The sequence below is a fragment of the Garra rufa genome, chromosome 20 (assembly GCF_049309525.1).
Source record: "Garra rufa chromosome 20, GarRuf1.0, whole genome shotgun sequence".
NCBI lineage: Eukaryota > Metazoa > Chordata > Actinopteri > Cypriniformes > Cyprinidae > Garra > Garra rufa.
Genome location: NC_133380.1, coordinates 5,271,889 through 5,291,888, shown reverse-complemented (window position 1 = coordinate 5,291,888; position 20,000 = coordinate 5,271,889). Strand labels below are relative to the sequence as shown.

At 32.0% G+C, this 20,000-nt stretch overlaps 1 protein-coding gene across 1 annotated transcript in view; it reads left to right on the top strand.

Moving 5' to 3' along the window:
* The first annotated feature begins 28 nt into the window (after positions 1 to 28).
* The window catches only part of iffo2b (intermediate filament family orphan 2b), a 48,203-nt gene continuing 28,231 nt past the window's right edge, over positions 29 to 20,000 (top strand). The window contains exon 1 of the mRNA XM_073825975.1: positions 29 to 886. Within this exon, the coding sequence (XP_073682076.1) occupies positions 411 to 886 (476 nt within the window). The 5' untranslated portion in view covers positions 29 to 410. The remainder of the gene's footprint in view (positions 887 to 20,000) is intronic.

Genomic DNA, 20,000 nt, shown 5'->3' with positions numbered 1-20,000 from the left:
GGATCTCCCTGTTTAAGGAGTATGAAACTCGATCCCGTCGCGCCGGTAGCGGTAGCGTCCGATATAAAACAGTCGCGCGAGTCCAACGGAAGAAGAGTCTATGAGAATAATATCAGTGCGATCGGAGAGTTTAAAGTTCACGATTACCAAAATGAGCTGCGGATCTTCAGATGTCCGGGACTTTCAGTAATAAGCTGACATACACACTGCGCGCTCCATTATTCCTGCAGGTTTCCATGGAGAACATGATGCGTCCTGGAAGGATAGACAGATAATGATTGCATTGCTCGTTTTTAATCAGTCGATGGTACTTAAGGGGCTTTTTTACGCATGAGAATAAGATTGCATGGACACACCAGAACCAAACTGAAGTCATTGAAGTTCACCGATATCTATTTTTGTACGCAAACATGAGCTCGTTGTTATTTGGAGAAGGTTTTTTGGGCGGCTCAGTGAGCGCCACCCCGTCGGAGACGGTTCCCAGAGCGCTGCGCAACGACCTGGGATCCAACATCCATGTCCTCAAGACCCTCAACCTGAGGTTCCGCTGCTTCCTCGCCAAAGTGCATGAACTGGAGAGAAGGAACAAACTTCTGGAGAGCCAGCTGAAGCAAGCCTCCACTAAGCCGAGGCACCAGGGCTTCACCTTCTCGCGTGAAGTCGGTGTCCAGACGGACTCTCATGAATCCAGACTTCCAGGCACCATCTGGAGTTTTACGCATATTTTGAAACGCGGAGAGCGCGTGAGAACTGTCCAGGGACCTGGGGTCACCTGGACCCATCCGGACGGGGTTGGGGTCCAAATCGACACCATCACCCCAGAGCTGAGAGCCTTGTATAACGTCCTGGCCAAAGTCAAACGGGAACGGGATGAGTACAAGAGAAAGTAAGTACTTCTCTTGGTTTATCATTGTTCTTCATGCAATTCTGCAGGCCTGAAAATCTGCCTGCTGCTGGTCAACATTTCTGTCCTGGACTGATTCATTGCAGCAGAATATCTTGGCAGGCGAACAGCAGATATTGAAGGGCCCAGTTTTGCATGCGGGACAGCTGGACTGAGTCCATACAGGCCAGAATGACCATTTCTGTGTGTGATTTATTTTATGCATAGGAAATATCACAATTAGGCATCATTTGCACAGTCAAGACAGATCAAGAGCTCTGGTGAGGTTCAGCTTTTGTTCCAGTCACCTCTAAATATACCTATTTTTTCTTGCGTTGCTTTTATTGCAGCTGTCTTTAGAAATATGATATGAAAAGCTTTTTATCACTGTTGCACAATGATTAAGTTAATCATTTAATTCACTTCATACTTGATACAGAAATTCAGAGACTGTTTTGCATGAACAAAATAGTCTATTTTAGGACAAGTATGCATATATTTAGATATATTCATTGTGAGAATTTTTTTATGATAATATTGCATATTTTAATCCACAAATCTCAATACTGTAATGTAAAATAAGTGATTTATGAGTGAAAGTATTATACATCATTTTTTGGTGGCACTTCTTTTAATTTATGCTGATTTAAATCAACTATTTGTGCAATATTGTTTTAAGAAAATACAGTAAAATACTGTATTACAGTAATGAGTGTCATAATTGAAATGCATGGACTAGTAAAAGTAAAACTTCTAGATGCATTACGGCAATTTTTTATTTTTTATTTTGCATTAAGTAACACAAATTCGATGGTAAAATGTGCTTAATTGTCCTGAAACACTGCTAATTTATTTAGTATTTTTATTTTATTTTATTCTGATTTAAATAAAAACATATTTGTGCAACAGCATTGTTTAGGATAATAGTACAGTAAAAATACTGTATTACAGTAAAGAAAATTATAATTGAAAAACATGGACCAGTAAAAGTAAAACTTCTGGATGCATGACAGTATTTTAATTTTTTGCATTACGGTAATGAATAATTTATGGTAAAATGTGCTTAAACTGTCCTAAAACAGTGCACAGGTTTTATTTTTTTTAATGATTTAAATAAAAAAAAATTGTGCAACAGTACCATTTAAAATATAACAGTACAGTAAAACAAATACTGTATTACAGTAAGGCAAATCATAATTGAAAAACATGGACCAGTAAAACTTCTGGATGCATGACAGTAATTTTTTTTTTTTTGCATTACAGTAATGAAAATTTGATGGTAAAATGTGCTTAATTGTCCCGAAACAGTGCTCACTTATTTCATAAATTTTATTTTTATTTTATTTTATTCTGATTTAAATAAAAACATATTTGTGCAACAGCATCGTTTAGGATAATAGTACAGTAAAAAATACTGTATTACAGTAAGGAAAATCATAATTGAAAAACATAGACCAGTAAAAGTAAAACCTCTGGATGCATGACAGTATAAAATATATATGTCCTATTTTGTTTAAATAACTTTGTAGAAAAACGTGACACAGATATGATGACAAATTTCCAGCCTTATGGATTAGACATTGTGAATGAGATTTCTTTTAGAAATTGAATGGGTTTTATTAATGCATGGCTACTGAATGACTTCAAACACGGAGGCGTTAAGAGGAGCCGCGTGAATGTGTGTGTGTTTGTGATCCAGCTGCCCTTTTGCCCAGGCATGTGCTGACTCACTACTAAATACTGCTGCCTTACCCTTCAGAAAAGCCACAACAATGAGCACAAAATGAAGGCAGGGATGGAGGAAGCCAGCGTGCATGTATCACATCCTGGTCATCTCGTGGCTGATTCAGAAGCTGTATGTGTTGTGGGCTTGTCTTTGTCTGAGATTGCCATCGGTTATGACACCATGACATCACGCAGAAGCTATAAATGGGTCACGGACAAGTTTGGATATGAAATAGGACAATATCTTTGTTTTCTTTTGTTAGAATTTTCTTTTGTATGGACTACAGGACGTTTACCAACCATAAATCAAATAAGAGTCTATATGTAGAGTTTAGTCTACTATAGGCTAGTGGAAACTATAGAAGTCCGTTTCCACCAAAGTTTCTCACAATTTGGACACTTTTCCTCACAGTTCTGAGAGAATCTGAATTATATAATCTCAGAATTGCAAGATATAAACTCAAAATTCGTAGAAAAAGTCAATTATGAGATATAAACTCGGAATTGTGCGAAAAAAGTCGTAATTTTGAATTCTGAAGACAAAGACAATTATGAGATAGAAACCATGAATTCTGAGAGGAAGAAGTCAAAATTATGAGATAGAAACTCAGAATTGTGGAAAAAGTCATAATAATGAGATAGAAACTATGAATTCTGAGAAAGTCAAAATTATGAGACAAACTTAGATATAATGTGATATAAATTCATAATTATGATCGAGATTTGGAATTCTGAGGAAAAAATTAAAAAATTTGATAGATTTGATAGAATTCTGAAAAAAGTTATAATTATGAGATAGAAACTCAGAATTGTGCAATATAAATTTAGAATATTGAGCAAAAAGTCACAATTATGATAGAAATGTAAGAATTCTGAGAAAAAAGTAGTCATAATTATAAAAAGAAACTAGAAATTCTAAGGAAAAAAGTCAAAAATATGAGATATATGAAATTTTCATATATAAACTCTAAAAATAATAATTATGAGACAGAAACTATGAATTCTAAGGTAAAAAGTGATTAAAAAAGTCATAATTATTAGAAAATTGTGAGATATAAACTCATAATTCTGAGAAAGAAAAAGAGAATTCTGAGAGAAAAAAGTCGAAATTATGACAGAAATGTAGAATTTGGAGAAGAAAAAGTTATAATTATGTTTCAAATGTAGAATTTTGAGAAATAAACCATAATTATGTGATAGAAACTAAGACCTCTGAGGAAAAAAGTCAAAATTATGAGACAAAAACTTAGAATTGTGGGATATAAACTAAAAAAAAACCGTCATAATTATGATAGAAATTTAGAATTCTAAGGAAAAAGTCGTAATTATGAGATTTAAACTAAGAATTCTGAGGAAAAAAGAGATTTCAGTTTAGGATTGCGAGACATAAACTCATTACAAGGAAAAAGTCATAATTATGAGATCTTTCTGACATCTTGGAATTGTTTTATTTGTCTCACAATTGTGATTGTGATTCCTTTCTCATAATTTTTTATCATAATTATGACCTTTTTCATGCATTTGTGACTTTTTTCAAAACTGCGATGAAAATGTCAGAATGGCAAGATAAAAAGGTGTGATTACCTTTTATTTTTAACAGGATTCCATAGAAAACCCTTTTTTCTATTACTATTTTGCTTTTCTATTGCTCATACTAATATTAACCTTTGATGCATAAAATTTGGTTCCATTTGTGCAATTACAGAAAGTTGAGCAATTACATTCAGCAGAGATTTAAAAAAATGACTTAAAAAGGGCTAAAAAAGCCCATAAGTAATGGTTTACACCCTAAATTCTTATGAAAAAGTATCCTGATGCTCATGTGAATCGTCAAATAATGGTAAATGGTAAATGCTTTCAGATTGCACATGCATTATAGCTAATAGCTTCAGTGGCTTCATCTGTATGACACCCAGGGGAATGTTAGTTAATGACGCTCACATTAGTTTGATCATTCCATTTCATGTAAATTAGTACCACCTCTAAATAATTGTTCTAAGTGCAAAATTACAATGCATAATAGCTAACAAATAGAAGATGCTTATTGGGGCATTAAACGCTAACTGTGAATGATGATGCAACAGATAACGATGCATGTGTGTTTTCTGACATGCTGATCATATAAGTCATGTGTGTTAATAGGTTACAGCGTTCACATTGTGCATGTAAGCTCACTTCCTGCTGGAGATATCCGACCCCCATGCTGCTCTTTATGCTGACTACAGATTTTATTGCATGTGAATCACTGGTGTGCATTACATCACACGCATATCATTTGCTCAGATGTTTGGGAAGTGCAGTTCCTACATGTCCGTTTGCTCCTACCGGCCACGAAAAATTCATTATGTTGAAGGCTCAACCAATAATTAATCGGCTTAGCTATATTATGCTCAAACACGTGTAAACCAGCTCTGAATATCCATATGTTAACCATTTGATGCCTAAATTTAGAGTGTGGACTCAAGGTTGTGTTGAGTTTTCAATGGTTTACTAAAATATGTCACTATATCTCAGCAAATGTTGATGCATTTTGCATCTTCCTTTTTTTTCTAAAGGTTATTGGAGTATGTTCAAGAAAATGCTATTTCAGTCATACCTAAAAATACTAATAAAAAAAATGGTTTTATAATTTAAGGTAAAATATATACATTCATTAATAAAATAAAACACAGGAAGGTCAAATGTAACATTTATTTTATTTAATTGATGTTAATAATGATATTCTGTAATTATTAAAAATATGATAGCAATGTAATATTACTGTAAATTATGATTGTACACTTATAGAAGTAATAGAACATGTACAATTTAATGTATAATTCCTGCTTATACCAGTGTTATTTTAGCATAATGGGAAAATGTATAATTCTGTAGGAAAAAAAATCTAAATTATGAAAGAAATTTAGAATTCTGAGGGGAAAAGTCAAAATTATGAGATATAAGCTCAGTATTTTGAGGACAAAAGGCATATTTATGATAGAAATTAGGAATACTGAGGGAAAAAGTAAAAAATATGAAATATAAACTCAGAATTTTTAGGAAAAAAGGCATATTTATGATAGAAATTAGGAATTCTGAGGAGAACAATTCAAAATTCTGATGGAAATTTAGATTTCTGAGGGAAAAAGTCAAAATTCTGAGATATAAACTCAGAATTGTGAGACATACACTCAGAATTTCGAGGAAAAAATTAATAATTATGATAGAAATTTAGAATTCTGAGGGAAAAAGTCAAAATTATGAAATATAAACTCAGAATTGCGAGATATAAAGTCAGAATTGTGAGGAAAAAAGTAACAATTATGATAGAAATCTAGAATTTTGAGGAAAGAAGTCATAATTATGAAAGAAATTTAGAATTCTGAGGGAAAAAAGTCAAAATTAAGAGATATAAACTCAGAATTTTGAGGAAAAAAGTCATAATTATGATAGAAATGTAAAGTTCTGAGGAAAAAATTCAAAATTATTATAGAAATGAAGAATTCTGAGGAAAAAGTAACAATTATGATAGAAATTTAGAATTTTGAGGAGAAAGTCATAATTATGATAGAAATTTAGAATTCTGAGGGAAAAAGTCAAAATTATGACATATAAACTATAAAAGAATTGTGAGATATAAACTCATAACTATGAAAAAAAAAGTCAACTATAAGATCGAAACAGAAAATCTGAGGGAACTTAAACTTGTAAGGAAAAATGTCAATATTTATGACAGACGCATAATTATGAGACAAAAAGGCATTATGAGATAGAAACTAAGAATTCTGATCAAATAATTTCCCTTTGCAACTAGCTGAGATATTAAAAAGTTTTAGACTTTTATTTCAGCTTTTTTAATGGTTTTAGTTTAGTCTTAGTTTTAGTATTTTTTGTTGACTATAATAACCCTGTTGAAGTTGAATACTTAGTGTTCAGGGTTTGTTCAAATCTGAGAAATAGTATTAGTAATGCTTGACTAATACTAACAACGATATATATGTTGTCCTACTTGTCTGTCATTTGCCTGTAATGTAGGTGAAAAGCATAAAAAATGCATTTCATATGTATTGAATAAAACGGTCATAATCTTGCACCATTAAGAAAAATAAGACATTAGTGTCTTTGCACTGACAGAGCGGTGCGTGAAAATCCATGTGCAACGATTGGTCAAGGCTGCTGAGTTTGAGAAAATTATTGATTTTTTTAGACACTTCAAAGATATTGCTCTTCCGCTGCTCCGACACTAAAACAGATGTTTCTTTATCATCAGTGCTGCAATGAAGAAATCATTGAGCCTGTTAGAAACTGAACTGACTGCATTTCTGCTGTAGTGTTTGTGGCTTTAACTAGCATATCCATAGCCGACTCGCTTCTGTCTGAACGGCCGACAGCCTGCTGGAGCGAGAGCACGATTGATGGGTTTTGTGTGTGTGTGTGTGTGTGTGTGTCACAAACTGCAGTCAGGACACTGGTATGTGTGTGTATATGTTGATCAATTGCAGTCTGGTGCAACGTTCTGTCACGACGTCTTTAGGAAAGCATTCATTAACCTCTTAAGAGAGATATAAAGCATGCTGACATGTTTCTCTACAGTATACAGTATGTGCAGTCTTACTGTGTGTAGAGAGTATGCAGAGTTTCTAAGCATGAAATCCCGGATGACTTCCTACATTTGCTGAAATGTGCAGTATAGATCCACTGCCGGACATACTGTATCCCACAATTCAATGCGTTCGACTTGGCCTTCAATTTCCAGTGTGATGAATGAACTGGAAGTGATTACATTTTTAACTCTTTTTAATTTTAAATTTTTTTTATTTGAACTGCCATTTTTACACAAAATTGAATTTTAAAATGCAAAAAAAAAAAAAAAAATACATTTATTCAGCTAGGATACATTAAATTAATCAAAAGTGGCCGTAAAGATATTTTATTAAAAAAATAATATTTTAAAATATTTCGATTTCAAATAAATGCTGTTTTTTTGAACTTTCTATTCATCATAGTATCCTAAAATATAAAGGACATATTACAAAAACATTTTCAAAAATGCAAGTTTTTTAGAATAAAAATTAGGGGTCGACCGATTATCGGCCTGGAGGTTTATCGGCACCGATATCAAGCAGTTTTATGTTTATCGGTATCAGTCGTTTTCAAAACCAATTTGCCGATAAAATACTTTAAAAGCATTTGTAGAAAGTTTTTGTCAGAGCTCTTGTTATTCTTAATTTTGATATTATTTTTAATTTTACACCAGACGGTTCAAAATATCGGTTATTGGTCTACTTGGGCACGGGAGCAGCCGTGGCCTTATGGTAAGAGAGTTAGGCTGGTAACCCAAAGGTTATTGAAGGTGGGGACTGTGAATGAACAGCGCTCTTTCCACCTTCAATACCATGACTGAGCAAGGCACTGAACCCCCAGTTGCTCCCCGGGCGCTGGAGCAATGGCTGCCCACTGCTCCAGTGTGTGTTCACAGTGTGTGTGCGTGTGTTTGTTCACTTCTCACTGCTGTGTGTGTGCACTTGAATGGGTTAAATGCAGAGGGCCAATTTCGAGTATGGGTCACCATACTTGACAATACGTCACGACTTTCACTTTCACTTTTATCGGTATCATCCTTTTCAAAACCGATTTGCCAATAAAATAATTTAAAAGCATTTGAAGAAAGTTTTGTCAGAGCTCTTGTTATTCTTAATTTTAATATTATTTAAATTTTTACACCAGACATATATTTTGGTTCAAAATATCGGTTATTAGTCTACTTGGGAACAATATCAAACATTTTTATGGTTTTATGGTCGTTTTCAAAACTGATTTGACAATAAAATATTTTAAAACCATTTGAAGAAAGTTTTTGTCAGTGCCCTTGCTATTCTTAATTTTAAAATTACTTTTATTTTTACACCAGACATATTTATCGGATCAAAATATCGATTATCGGTCTACTTGGGCACCGATATCAAGCATTTTATGGTTATCGGTATCGGTCGTTTTCAAAACTGATTTACCGATAAAATCGTTTAAAAGCAATTAAAGAAATTTTTTGTCAGTGCCCTTGTTATATTGACATTAATCTTCATTTTTACACCAGACATATATTTCAGATCAAAATATCAGTTATTGGTCTACTTAATCTGTAATAATTGGTATCAGTTTCGGCTCTGAAAAACATGGGTTTTTCATAATTGTACCCAGTGATGCACAGTGATGCTGTGACCAGCTTCCAAGCTCACAAATTACACCAAATCACACTGAGATCATCTTAGAGAGGCGACCTCCATCAAACTCAGGCCTCCAGGACACTTTCTCCTGCATGAATAATTGAATGGCGTCTGAATTTAGCTTCAGTGCTGCGGATCGATGCTGGAGCCCTGAGGCTGAGTTTTTGGAGACTTTGCTTCCTCCTCTGGTGTTTGAAAAATTAAAGCTATCATTAGCAGAATGCAGCTCCTCCTAAGGAACCCTATGACTCTAAACCACTACACAACCACTCTGCCTGGTAATACAAATATTAGTGTTTAGTGAACAGATGAAATAGTGAGATCTATTTATCTTTTGTTCTATCTTATGTGTTTTTCAGTGCCGATGGGTACCGATATTCGGTACCGATACTGATTAATACATATCAAGTAGACCGATAACCGATATTTTGAACCGATATATGGGCCATTCTACAGAATTGGTTTAAAATCACAGTGGGAAACGTTTTGAAAAAAAAAATCCACAAATTTTGTATGTACGCAAACTGTATAATATCCAAGTTTAGGAATGTTTGTCCTCTACCCAGATTTGTTACTAATAATAAGTTAATTAGAAGGGTTATAATGACATATTAAGATTTTGCTTACATTTAATTACAAAGTTTTCAGAAGTAAATCGCTACCAAATGTTTCAGTAGTGACAATTCTATGGGGTAACACCCAAAACTCACAGCCCTAAACAGTTGTGCACATATAAAAACTAAATGTTATGGAATAACACAGATTTTTCATACATTTGAACACATTTACCTCAAAATAATGGGGCCTATCTACTCACACCTTGTGAGAGAGAGGGACACATGAATATTTTTCTTGATCATAAATGGAGTGTATTTAAAATCAGTCAATATCATTTTGATAAGTTGAAATTTAGGGGTTAGAGTTCGGGACAGCCACCTTCCAATTCCCATGATGTTATTGATATTATTGTGGGTTTCAATATATAATAAAAGGATCTTAGTAAACATCTTTTTAAATGTGTTTTCTGGTGTGTGGGACATCATTTTGCACCAATTTTTTTAGAATGGCACATATATGTCTGGTGTAAAAATGAAAAATGTCAAAATTAAGAATAACAAGGGCTCTGACAGATACTAATAGTTATCACCTTACTTACTGATTCAACTTGGGTCAGTTTCAAAATTCTTGTTTAATTTCTTTGGACATATTAGAGTCAAACGTTTTTACAGAGGGAATTTTGGATATCTCATTTCTTTCACTGTTTCTGAACAGACTATATATTTTCACACTTTTCGGAGGAATAAAATGTTGCATATAATCAAGCAAATTATATATGAACAAATCCTTCTGTAAAAGCCTTCAGGATATAGACAGGAATACAAATGTAAAGTTTGGTGTGTGTAAGTGCTGCTGAAGTGGAGATTTCTGTCTCAGTGTAGGAGAAAAAACTAATTAAAAAAAAAAAACAGCCTTTCAAAATATGCATTGTAATTGAAATCTATTGACACAAATAGATAAAGTGCTATAAAAGAAACACTTTTGGATGTTTTCTTTCCACTAGTCTGAAAAAGGCCCAAAATTTCAAACTTGACAGGTGCATGAAAAAAAAGTGTTTTTGCCTGCAGTGTCCCCCTAATTGCTTTTTAAAAAATTATTGGCAAATCCGTTTCAAAAGTGGCCGATACCGATAACCATAAAAATGCTCTTAATAATCGTCAACCCCTGTCGTCTAACGTCTATCATTTCTGTCTGTGTGAGTGTTGAGGAGAGCATCTGTGGCAGTCTAAGATGTAGTCATGTTCCAGGGATGGTCAGGCAGATTAAGGAGCATTAATGTTTAACAGACGGATTCCCATAGTCTTTAAGTCAGTGGTTAGATATCTAGAGCTGTGTCCTGCTCACGCTGTTGGAATGGGGGTGTGGATGACCTGTAGGATGGGCCTTGCTCTGATTCACTCTCGCTGATCTCTGCCAGGCTCGCACACGTCCGTGTCTCACCTGTGACGTGTTTTCTCTAAAATTAATGGGAAGCCTGTGGATTCTCTGTCTGGTTGGACTAGGGATGGGCTTTCCAGGGAAATTAGTGAGTCTTATCTAATGCATGATTGCACGATATTGGCACAATGGAGTTCAATCACGTGTGCGCATTATGCAATGGCTTTGAAAATGGCTTAATCAGTGTGGTAACTCGCTGTGTGAAATGTTATGAAATGGAAATTTGTGTACTTTGGAATAATAATATTGATATTTATAACCAGGGTTTGAGTTTAAGTCACCGGCCAATTCAGAACTTCTAGTAGTGCCAAAATGTGTTAGCATTTCGATGCACTACCTGTTAAAAGTTAGGGATTGGTAAGATTTTATATTATTTTTGAATGTCTTTTCTGCTCACCAAGGCTGCATTTATTTGACTAAAATATATTAAAAATTATGAAACATTTTTACAGTTGAAAATAACTGTTTTATTGTATAATTATAAATTATTCCTGTGATCAAAGCTGAATTTTTAGCATCATTACTCCAGTCTTCAATGTCACATGATCCTTCAGAAATCATTCTAATATGCTGATTTGCTGCTCAGAAATATTTCTGACTATCATTAATGGGGAAAACAGTTGTGCTGCTTCATATTTTTGTAGAAAATCTAATAACATTAAAAAATGTTGAGGTAAATAAGAAAAAATACTTTTATTCAGCAAGGATGCATTAAATGCATTAAATTTTATTGCAGTTCAATAAATAAATAAATTCAATGAAATATTTTTAAAGGTGATGAATAAAGGAGATTTTTTTAAATAAATTAATACGTTCATTCAGCAAAGATGCACTAACTTGATACATTTTGTTTTCGTATTTATTTATTGAACTTCCATTTTTACCCGAAATTGAATTATAAAATGCAATGAAATATATTTGATATATAAGTTGATAAATGGTTTGTGGTCGAACTCAGATTTTTAAAAGAAATTAATACTTTTATTCAGCAAGGATGCATTAAATTGTTTGTTGTTGTTTTATTTATTAAACTGTCATTTTGACACAAAATCAACTTTTAAAATGTAATACAATTTTTTTTAAAGATGATGAAAGGTTTGTGGTTAGACTTTCATGCAGAAAGGATGCATTAAATTGATATATTTTATTTATTTATTGAACTGCCATTTTTACACAAAATTGAATTTAAAATGTTTTTTTAAGAAGATAAAAGGTTTGTGGTTAGACTTAGAATTAGTATTTAAGAAATAAATACGTTTATGCAGAAAGGATGCATTACATTGACATTTCATATATGTACTTATTTATTTATTGAACACATTTTTACACAAATTGACTTAAAATGCAATAAAATATTTTTTTAAGATGATAAAAGGTTTGTGGTTAGAAATTATTTATTGCACTCTTTTCTAACACAAAATTGAATTTTAGTAATTAATGCAAAAAATCTTTTTTTTAAAAGATAAAAGATTTGTGATTAGACTTTATTTTAGAGAAATTAAAATGTTTATTCAGCAAGGATGCATTAAAATTATATATTTTATTAATTTATTTATTGAACTGTCACACAAAAATGAACTTTAAAATGCAAATAAATCTGTTTTCTGTTTAAGATGATAAAAGTTTTGTGTTTGGACTTTTATTTTTTTAAAGAAATTAATACTTTCATTCAGCAAGGATGCATTAAATTGGCATTTCATATATGTATTTATTTTTTTACTTAACACATTTTTACACAAAATGTAATTTTAAAATGCAATAAAATCTTTTTTTAAAATATGATAAAAGGTTTGTGGTTATACTGTTTTTTTAAAGAAATTATTATTTAGCAAGCATGCATTAAATTGATCAAAATTGAGATTTAAAAAAATATATATAATTGCATATCTTTCCGTTTTTATGGCAGTCAGTGATTGTTTGCATCCATTTTATTATATCTATATATCTTAATTGCAAACCCTGTTGTCTGCAACTATAATTAATTTATATAGCACTTATATTAATATGCATAAGCCATAACCACATATGCAATAAATGATGGTCTTCCTTAGCATTTTGCTAAAACAAATCACTACTGTTCAAACATTTGCACTAGACAAACAGGGCAAAGTCCAGCATCCTGGCACTTTACTTCAAAGCCTTTTGCTGGATTCAGTGTGATTTAAAGATCTATCTGTGAGCTTTAATGCATTATCGACCCTTTACAACCCTATAAAGAGAATTCGTTATTAGCCCCGTTACTCTTGCACGGTTGCACCGATGACCGTTTTTGGCACAATGGTGAAACTGCGGGTCAACGAAAGGATAACATCACATTGTATTATGGGTGTTAACGAAACAAAGCTTTTATCACACCTATGTTATATCACAATGAGTCCTAACAAGCCTTGTGATTTTTTGGAACCAAAACTCTCTAAATGTTTTTCCACCTATGATGAGGAGTGGTTTTAACGATGAATAATAGCACCCCGAGCGTTGGCAATGCAAGTTATCGCACAGGACCGACTTGCATGTTCTTGGCCGCAGTAACAAGCGATTAGTTCAATTAAATGTTCTTTCTCGAGAAAGTCTGATAGGACTTGACATGCAAAGTATTTTGCTGCCACACCTCGCGCATGTTGGAGCCGTTAAGGTGCTTTATGGATGGGAAACGTGTCAGAGAGGGAGTTGCTGGTCCTGCAGCCGTATGAGATAATGAGTTTGTTTAGCGGGAGATCCCGGCACATTGCTGAACACGCTGGGTGCGGTGAGGCTCCCGGGGGCCCGAAGGGACGTCGGATTAGTCGTGACGGTCTGTCATCCTGTGCAAACTCTAGAGCAACACCTTCACATCTGGAAGCTGATCAGAAGCTGAATATGACAATATATATATACACTATCACTCAAAAGTTTGGGATCAGTTAGATGTTTAATGTTTAAAAAAAAAAAGGCTCTTATGCTTATCAAAGTTCCATTTGTTTGATCAAAAATACAGGGGAAAAAAGTAATATGAAATATTATTGCAATTCAAAATAACAGATATTTATTTGAATATACTTTAAAATATAATTTATTTCTGTGATGCAAAGCTGCATTTTCATCTGTCCTTGATGATGCATGATCCTTCAGAAATCATTCTAATATACTAATTATTTACTTTTATCACCAATGTTGGAAACTATTTATTTTTTAAACCCGTGAGAAAGGATTCTTTGATGAATAAAAAGTTAAAAAGAACAGCATTTATTCAAAATAATTTACTATCACTTTTTATCAATTTAACACATCCTTGCTGAATAAAAGTGTTGATAATAAATCAGTATATTTGATTTCTGAAGGATCATGTGACACTGAAGACTGGAGTAATGATGCTAAAAATTCAGCTTTGCATCACAGGAATAAATTACATTTTAAAGTATATTAAAATAGAAAACCTCTATTTTACATTGCATTAACATTTCACAATATTGCATTTTTTTTGTATTTTTAATCAAATAAAAGCAGACTTGATGAGCAGAAAAGTCTCATTTAAAAAGCATTAAAAATCTTACTGAAAATCTTACTTACTGATCCCAAACTTTTTAGCCGCTATATATTATATATAGTATATAAGTCTATAATATCACATTTTAATCAATTTAACATCCTTGCTGAATAAAAGTATTCATTTCTTTCAAAGAGAGAAAAAAGAAGACATTTTCTGATCCTAAACTTTGAACGAGGTGTTTATTGTTACAAAAGTTTCCTATTTTGAATAAATGCTGTTCTTTTTAACCTTTTATTGATTAAAGAATCCTGAAAAAAGTATTACAGGTTCCAGAAAAATATTAAGCAGCACAACTGTTTCCAACACTGATAATAAATCAGCATATGTGACCCTGGACCAAAAAAAACCTTAAGTGAGTCTTAAGTAGCATGGGTAAATTTGTAGCGATATCTAAAAATACATTGTATGGGTCAAAATGATCGATTTTTCTTTTATGCCAAAAATCATTAGGATATTAAGTAAAGATCATGTTCCATGAAGATATTTTGTACATTTCCTACCATAAATATATCAAAACTTAATTTTTGATTAGTAATATGCATTGCTATGAACTTCATTTGACAACTTTAAAGGCGATTTTCTCAATATTTTAATCTTTTTGCACCCTCAGATTCCTGATTTTCAAATAGTTGTATCTCAATCAAAGATTGTCTGATCCTAACAAACCATAAATCAATGCAACTTATTTATGCAGCTTTCAGTTTATGTATAAATCTTAATTTAAAAAAAAAATTGATAATGATGCTGAAAATTCAGCTTGGAATCCAAGGAATAAATTATATTTTAAAGTATATTAAAATAGAAAACCACTATTTTAAATTGCATTAACATTTCACAATATTTAATTTTTTATTTATTTTTTGTATTTTTAATCAAATAAATGCAGCCTTGATGAGCAGAAAAGTCTCCTTTAAAAAGCATTAAAAATTTTACTGATCCCAAACTTTTTTACATTTTAAATTATTTTTTTTTAATAAATATTAAAATGTATATTAATGTTACGATGTATAAAAAATGAAATATATATTAAGTATTACAACCAATAGGCCTGACAAAATGCAAAATTAGTAACAAAAAATCGTTTTGACAAACAAGTTCATGCAAAAAGCAATATGCAATACAGCAGCATTTTTTCCTTTCCTTTAAAAGTGTATTTGTAATTATTTCCTAACTATGATTTTGCATGTTGCAATTTCCCCTTGCATCCAAAGCAAACCTGTGACCTTGGATAACGTCACTTCCCAGCTGCTCGGATGCTTTATGACTGTGTCAGTTGTTGTATTAAATGTCCACACCTGTTTCACACATGTCTGCATACCTAGTTTTCATCTCTAAATCCACACGTGAGGCGTTTGTGCTTATTGTCACATTTTTTTCCCTGCATCACACCCTAGTTTTTGTACTGAGCTCGTGTTGGGCGTCTTCTAGTGAATAAAAAAGCACCCAGTTCTGTCTCGAAGCCTTTCACACTGCAGTTAACCCTGGGTTAATCCGTGTCAATAAAACCATAAGCCACGAGATATCCTCAGTAACAGTTATTTCATCTTAGTTGTTGTTAAGAAGAATCAAACTTTCTTAAAAGCTGTTATGCACAGTTACAAAAGACTTCAGCCATAAATGAACGTTCTGTCATCATTTACTCAATCTCATGTTTTGCCAAACTCCATGAGTTTCTTTCTTCTGTTGAACAGTTGCTGGTAACCATTGACTTCCATGGTATTTTTTCCTACTGTTTGATTACCTACAATCTTCAAAATATCTTCTTTTGTGTTTAATAGAAGAAAGAAACTCACAGAGATATGAAAAAATGTGATATATTATTACAATTTAAGAAGCAGACAGATTATCAGCAGTATTTGTGAATGGATATTGGAGATGATGTAGTTGTAACAGTAACTGTCTTTAAATCTTACCCACATTTCCTAAGCAGTTGTCAAGGGTCTGTCCTCTGCATGGCCCTGGTCAGGCGTTACTGAGACGCTCACAGATCAGTTTGAGGTGTGGGTTATTTTCTCTCACTCTATTTGCAGAGCTGTATTCATGACGTCTGATCTGTTCCTGCAGAAGGGAGAGAGGCCTAATAGAAATCAGCTGATTCATATTCATTCAGTCTTTATGCATGCATACACACACACACACACACACAAATGTACAGTATTTGCAAATATATACTGTTTTTGTATATTTGTGTGTGTGTGTGTGTGTGTGTGTGTGTGTGTGTGTGTGTGTGTGTATACATACACACAAAATATTAATATTTTGTCCAATATGCTCTCTATACACACACAAAATATATAGAATACTTTACAAAAATATATAAAATATTGATATTTTGTCCAATATGCTCTCTCTATAAACACACACATGCAAATATATATACAGTGTATATACAAAAATATAGAAAATATTTGTATTTTGTCTAGTTTGCTGAACTAGTTTGAGAATATAATTTTTTTTTTGTCCAGTTTGCTGTCTCCATACACACACACACACACACACACACACACACACACACACATACAGTATTCACAGAATATAGAAAATATTGATATTTTGTATAGTTTGCTGTCTCTATACACACACATAGTATATACAAAAATATACAAAATATTGATATTTTGTACAATATGGTCTCTATAAACACACACACACACACAAATATACAATATTTGCAAAAATATACAAAATAAAATTATTTTAATTATTTTACACACACACACACATATATATGCAGTATTCACAAAAATATATAAAAAATATTAATATTTTGTATAGTTTGCTGTCTCTATACACACACACACACACACACACACACACACACACACACACACACACACACACACACACACACAGTATATATAAAAATATACAAAATAAAATTATTTTACACACATATGCAGTATTCACAAAAATATATAAAAAATATTAATATTTTGTATAGTTTGCTGTCTCTATACACACATACATACACACACACACACACACACACAGTATATATAAAAATATACAAAATAAAATTATTTTACACACATATGCAGTATTCACAAAAATATATAAAAAATATTAATATTTTGTATAGTTTGCTGTCTCTATACACACACACACACACACACACACACACACACACACACACACACACACACACACACAGTATATATAAAAATATACAAAATATACATTATTTTGTCTAGTTTGCTTTCTGCACACACATATATATATATAATGCAGTATTCACAAAAATATACAAAATATTGATATTTTGTACAATATGCTCTCTATAAACACACACACAAATATATACAGTATATACAAAAAATTTGGAAAACATTGATATTTTGTCCAGTTTGCTGTCTCTATACACACACATACACACACAATATATATATACACTATATAAACATACATATACATACATACATACAATATTTGTATATGATATTTTGTCCAGTATGCTCTATATATTTATACACAAACACACACACAAAATATCTAGTTTGTACAAAAAATATGTGTATAAAGACAGAGAGCTGTCTTTATACACACACCAACAGTATTTTCAAAACTATAAAAAATATTGATATTTTGTCCAGTATTCTCTCCAGAATGAGAGTCTCTTACGTTTACTGGTCCTAATCTGGTCTGTTTGCTAGTTTTAGGCTGGTTTTCAGCACTTAAGGCTGTGAAACCAACTAGATTAGTTAGGATTAATTTTTTTCAGCAGGGATTTGCTGGAAGAATACAGTCTCGCCTCAACCTTTTGTTTCTTTTAAGTATGCAGACAGAGAAGTGAAATGCATTGAGTGAACTGAGTTATAGTTTCTGTTCAAATGTTTGAGCAATAAGTTAATCAGATGTTAATCAAGTCCTGTAACGAGTGGGTTAGGTTTAGGGCTGCAACAAGCATTTATTCTGATAAACGATTAGACTAACGATAGCTTTCACACACAGCTCATACTGTGTTATTACAGGCTCATACATTACGTCATATGAGATTAAACAACAACAAAAACATTTGTAGACAATTTTCGTTTCAGCCGTAGTTAGTCCGAGTGAAAAATAATCTACTGTATTGTCTCTTGTCTGAATTTTTGCCATTGCAATTTACTGAAAACTTGAATGAACTGTTTTGTATTCTGCAGAATTATGTAAGTGTTCTTTGGTTTTGCAACTGAATTTCCCTTTTTAATAACTTGCAATTATTATCTGGATGCATTTCAAGGAACGTGTTTGTCGCAGCCAGGGATTCTTGAGGTTTGTGCTTTCTGCCTCGACCTGCTCATGTGGTCATGACTTTTTTAATAGGTCTTATGCAAATAATTATTGTGCTTGTTAAGGCAGGCTGCACAATTATAATCGATCATGCTGTTTGCTAAACCCTTTAATCCTGAGTGTTAAACTTACATGGCATGTAACACAGACTTCGGAGAAACCTCAAATCACGTGGCTCGTTTTTACTGATTTTCATTTGGATGATGATGAAATGCAACACAAGTCATATCAGTAAGCAACCATCTAACAACACTTGTAAGCATCTATTAATGCTCTAGAAACCTTCCAGAACATCTTAGCAATCACATATGAGTGCCACAACACAATGTCTTTCATGCAAGAAAAACAAAAGTTACAATTTCTGCCATAAAAGTAAGAGTAGGTTGCAAGTGTGTGCTTCTGAATTCAGCAACAGAAACTCAAAGGTCTTCACTACAGCCAAAATAAAAGTATGGTTTAACATACTTAACCTGTACAATAGAATGTACATTTCAAAGTAATACTACTACAGCTTATTAATACATTATTTTTAAAGGAATATAAAAATTATTTAATTAATTTTCTTTCATTTGAACAACAGACCTCGGTTGTGCTGGACTTTGTTTCCCCAAAAAATGAAAGAAATTGTTTAAAAACGTAATTAAAATGTAAAAGATTAAGTAATTTTAATGCCTTCTGTTCATGAACACAGATTTTGATATAAATCGGTATTAAAAAATATGCACTGAACCTGGAAAAATTAATAAAGAAAATGTTTGTAAAAAATGAAGCACACTTCACAGGACAGTATAGTTGTCGATTATTATTAATTATTATTAAATATCAAGTTTAATGAATTCAATTGATAAGACATCCTTTCTGGGTATTAAAATTTAACTAATCCATTAAAATGGAAACACGGAATTTCTGAAATAATAATACTAATACTAATAATCCTTTCTGATTATTAACATTTAATTAAACATTAAAATAGAATCCAGAAAAATTTAAAAAGAAAACCTTCTAAAGAATGAATAAATAAATATATACGTACGTTTATAATAAATAAAACATGTTTAATAGTTTTTTGTATAATTTTAATTTTCTACATCACTTTTGATCATTAAAATTGAATTAAAACATTAAAATAGAACCCAGAAAAAATTAAACGAAAAACACAAAATTTCTAGGGGGAAAAAAATAGAATAATAAAAAATAATAATAATTTATAACAAAAAAAGTTCATAGGGCACTTATTATTATTACAAATGTAATAATTTATTAAACTATTAAATTGTATAAATTAAATTAATTACATACTTTTTGATTAATAAAATGTATTAAAACATTAAAATAGAACCCAGAAAAAATTAAACAGAAAACACAAAATTTCTAAAAAAAAATAAATTAAAAAATTAAA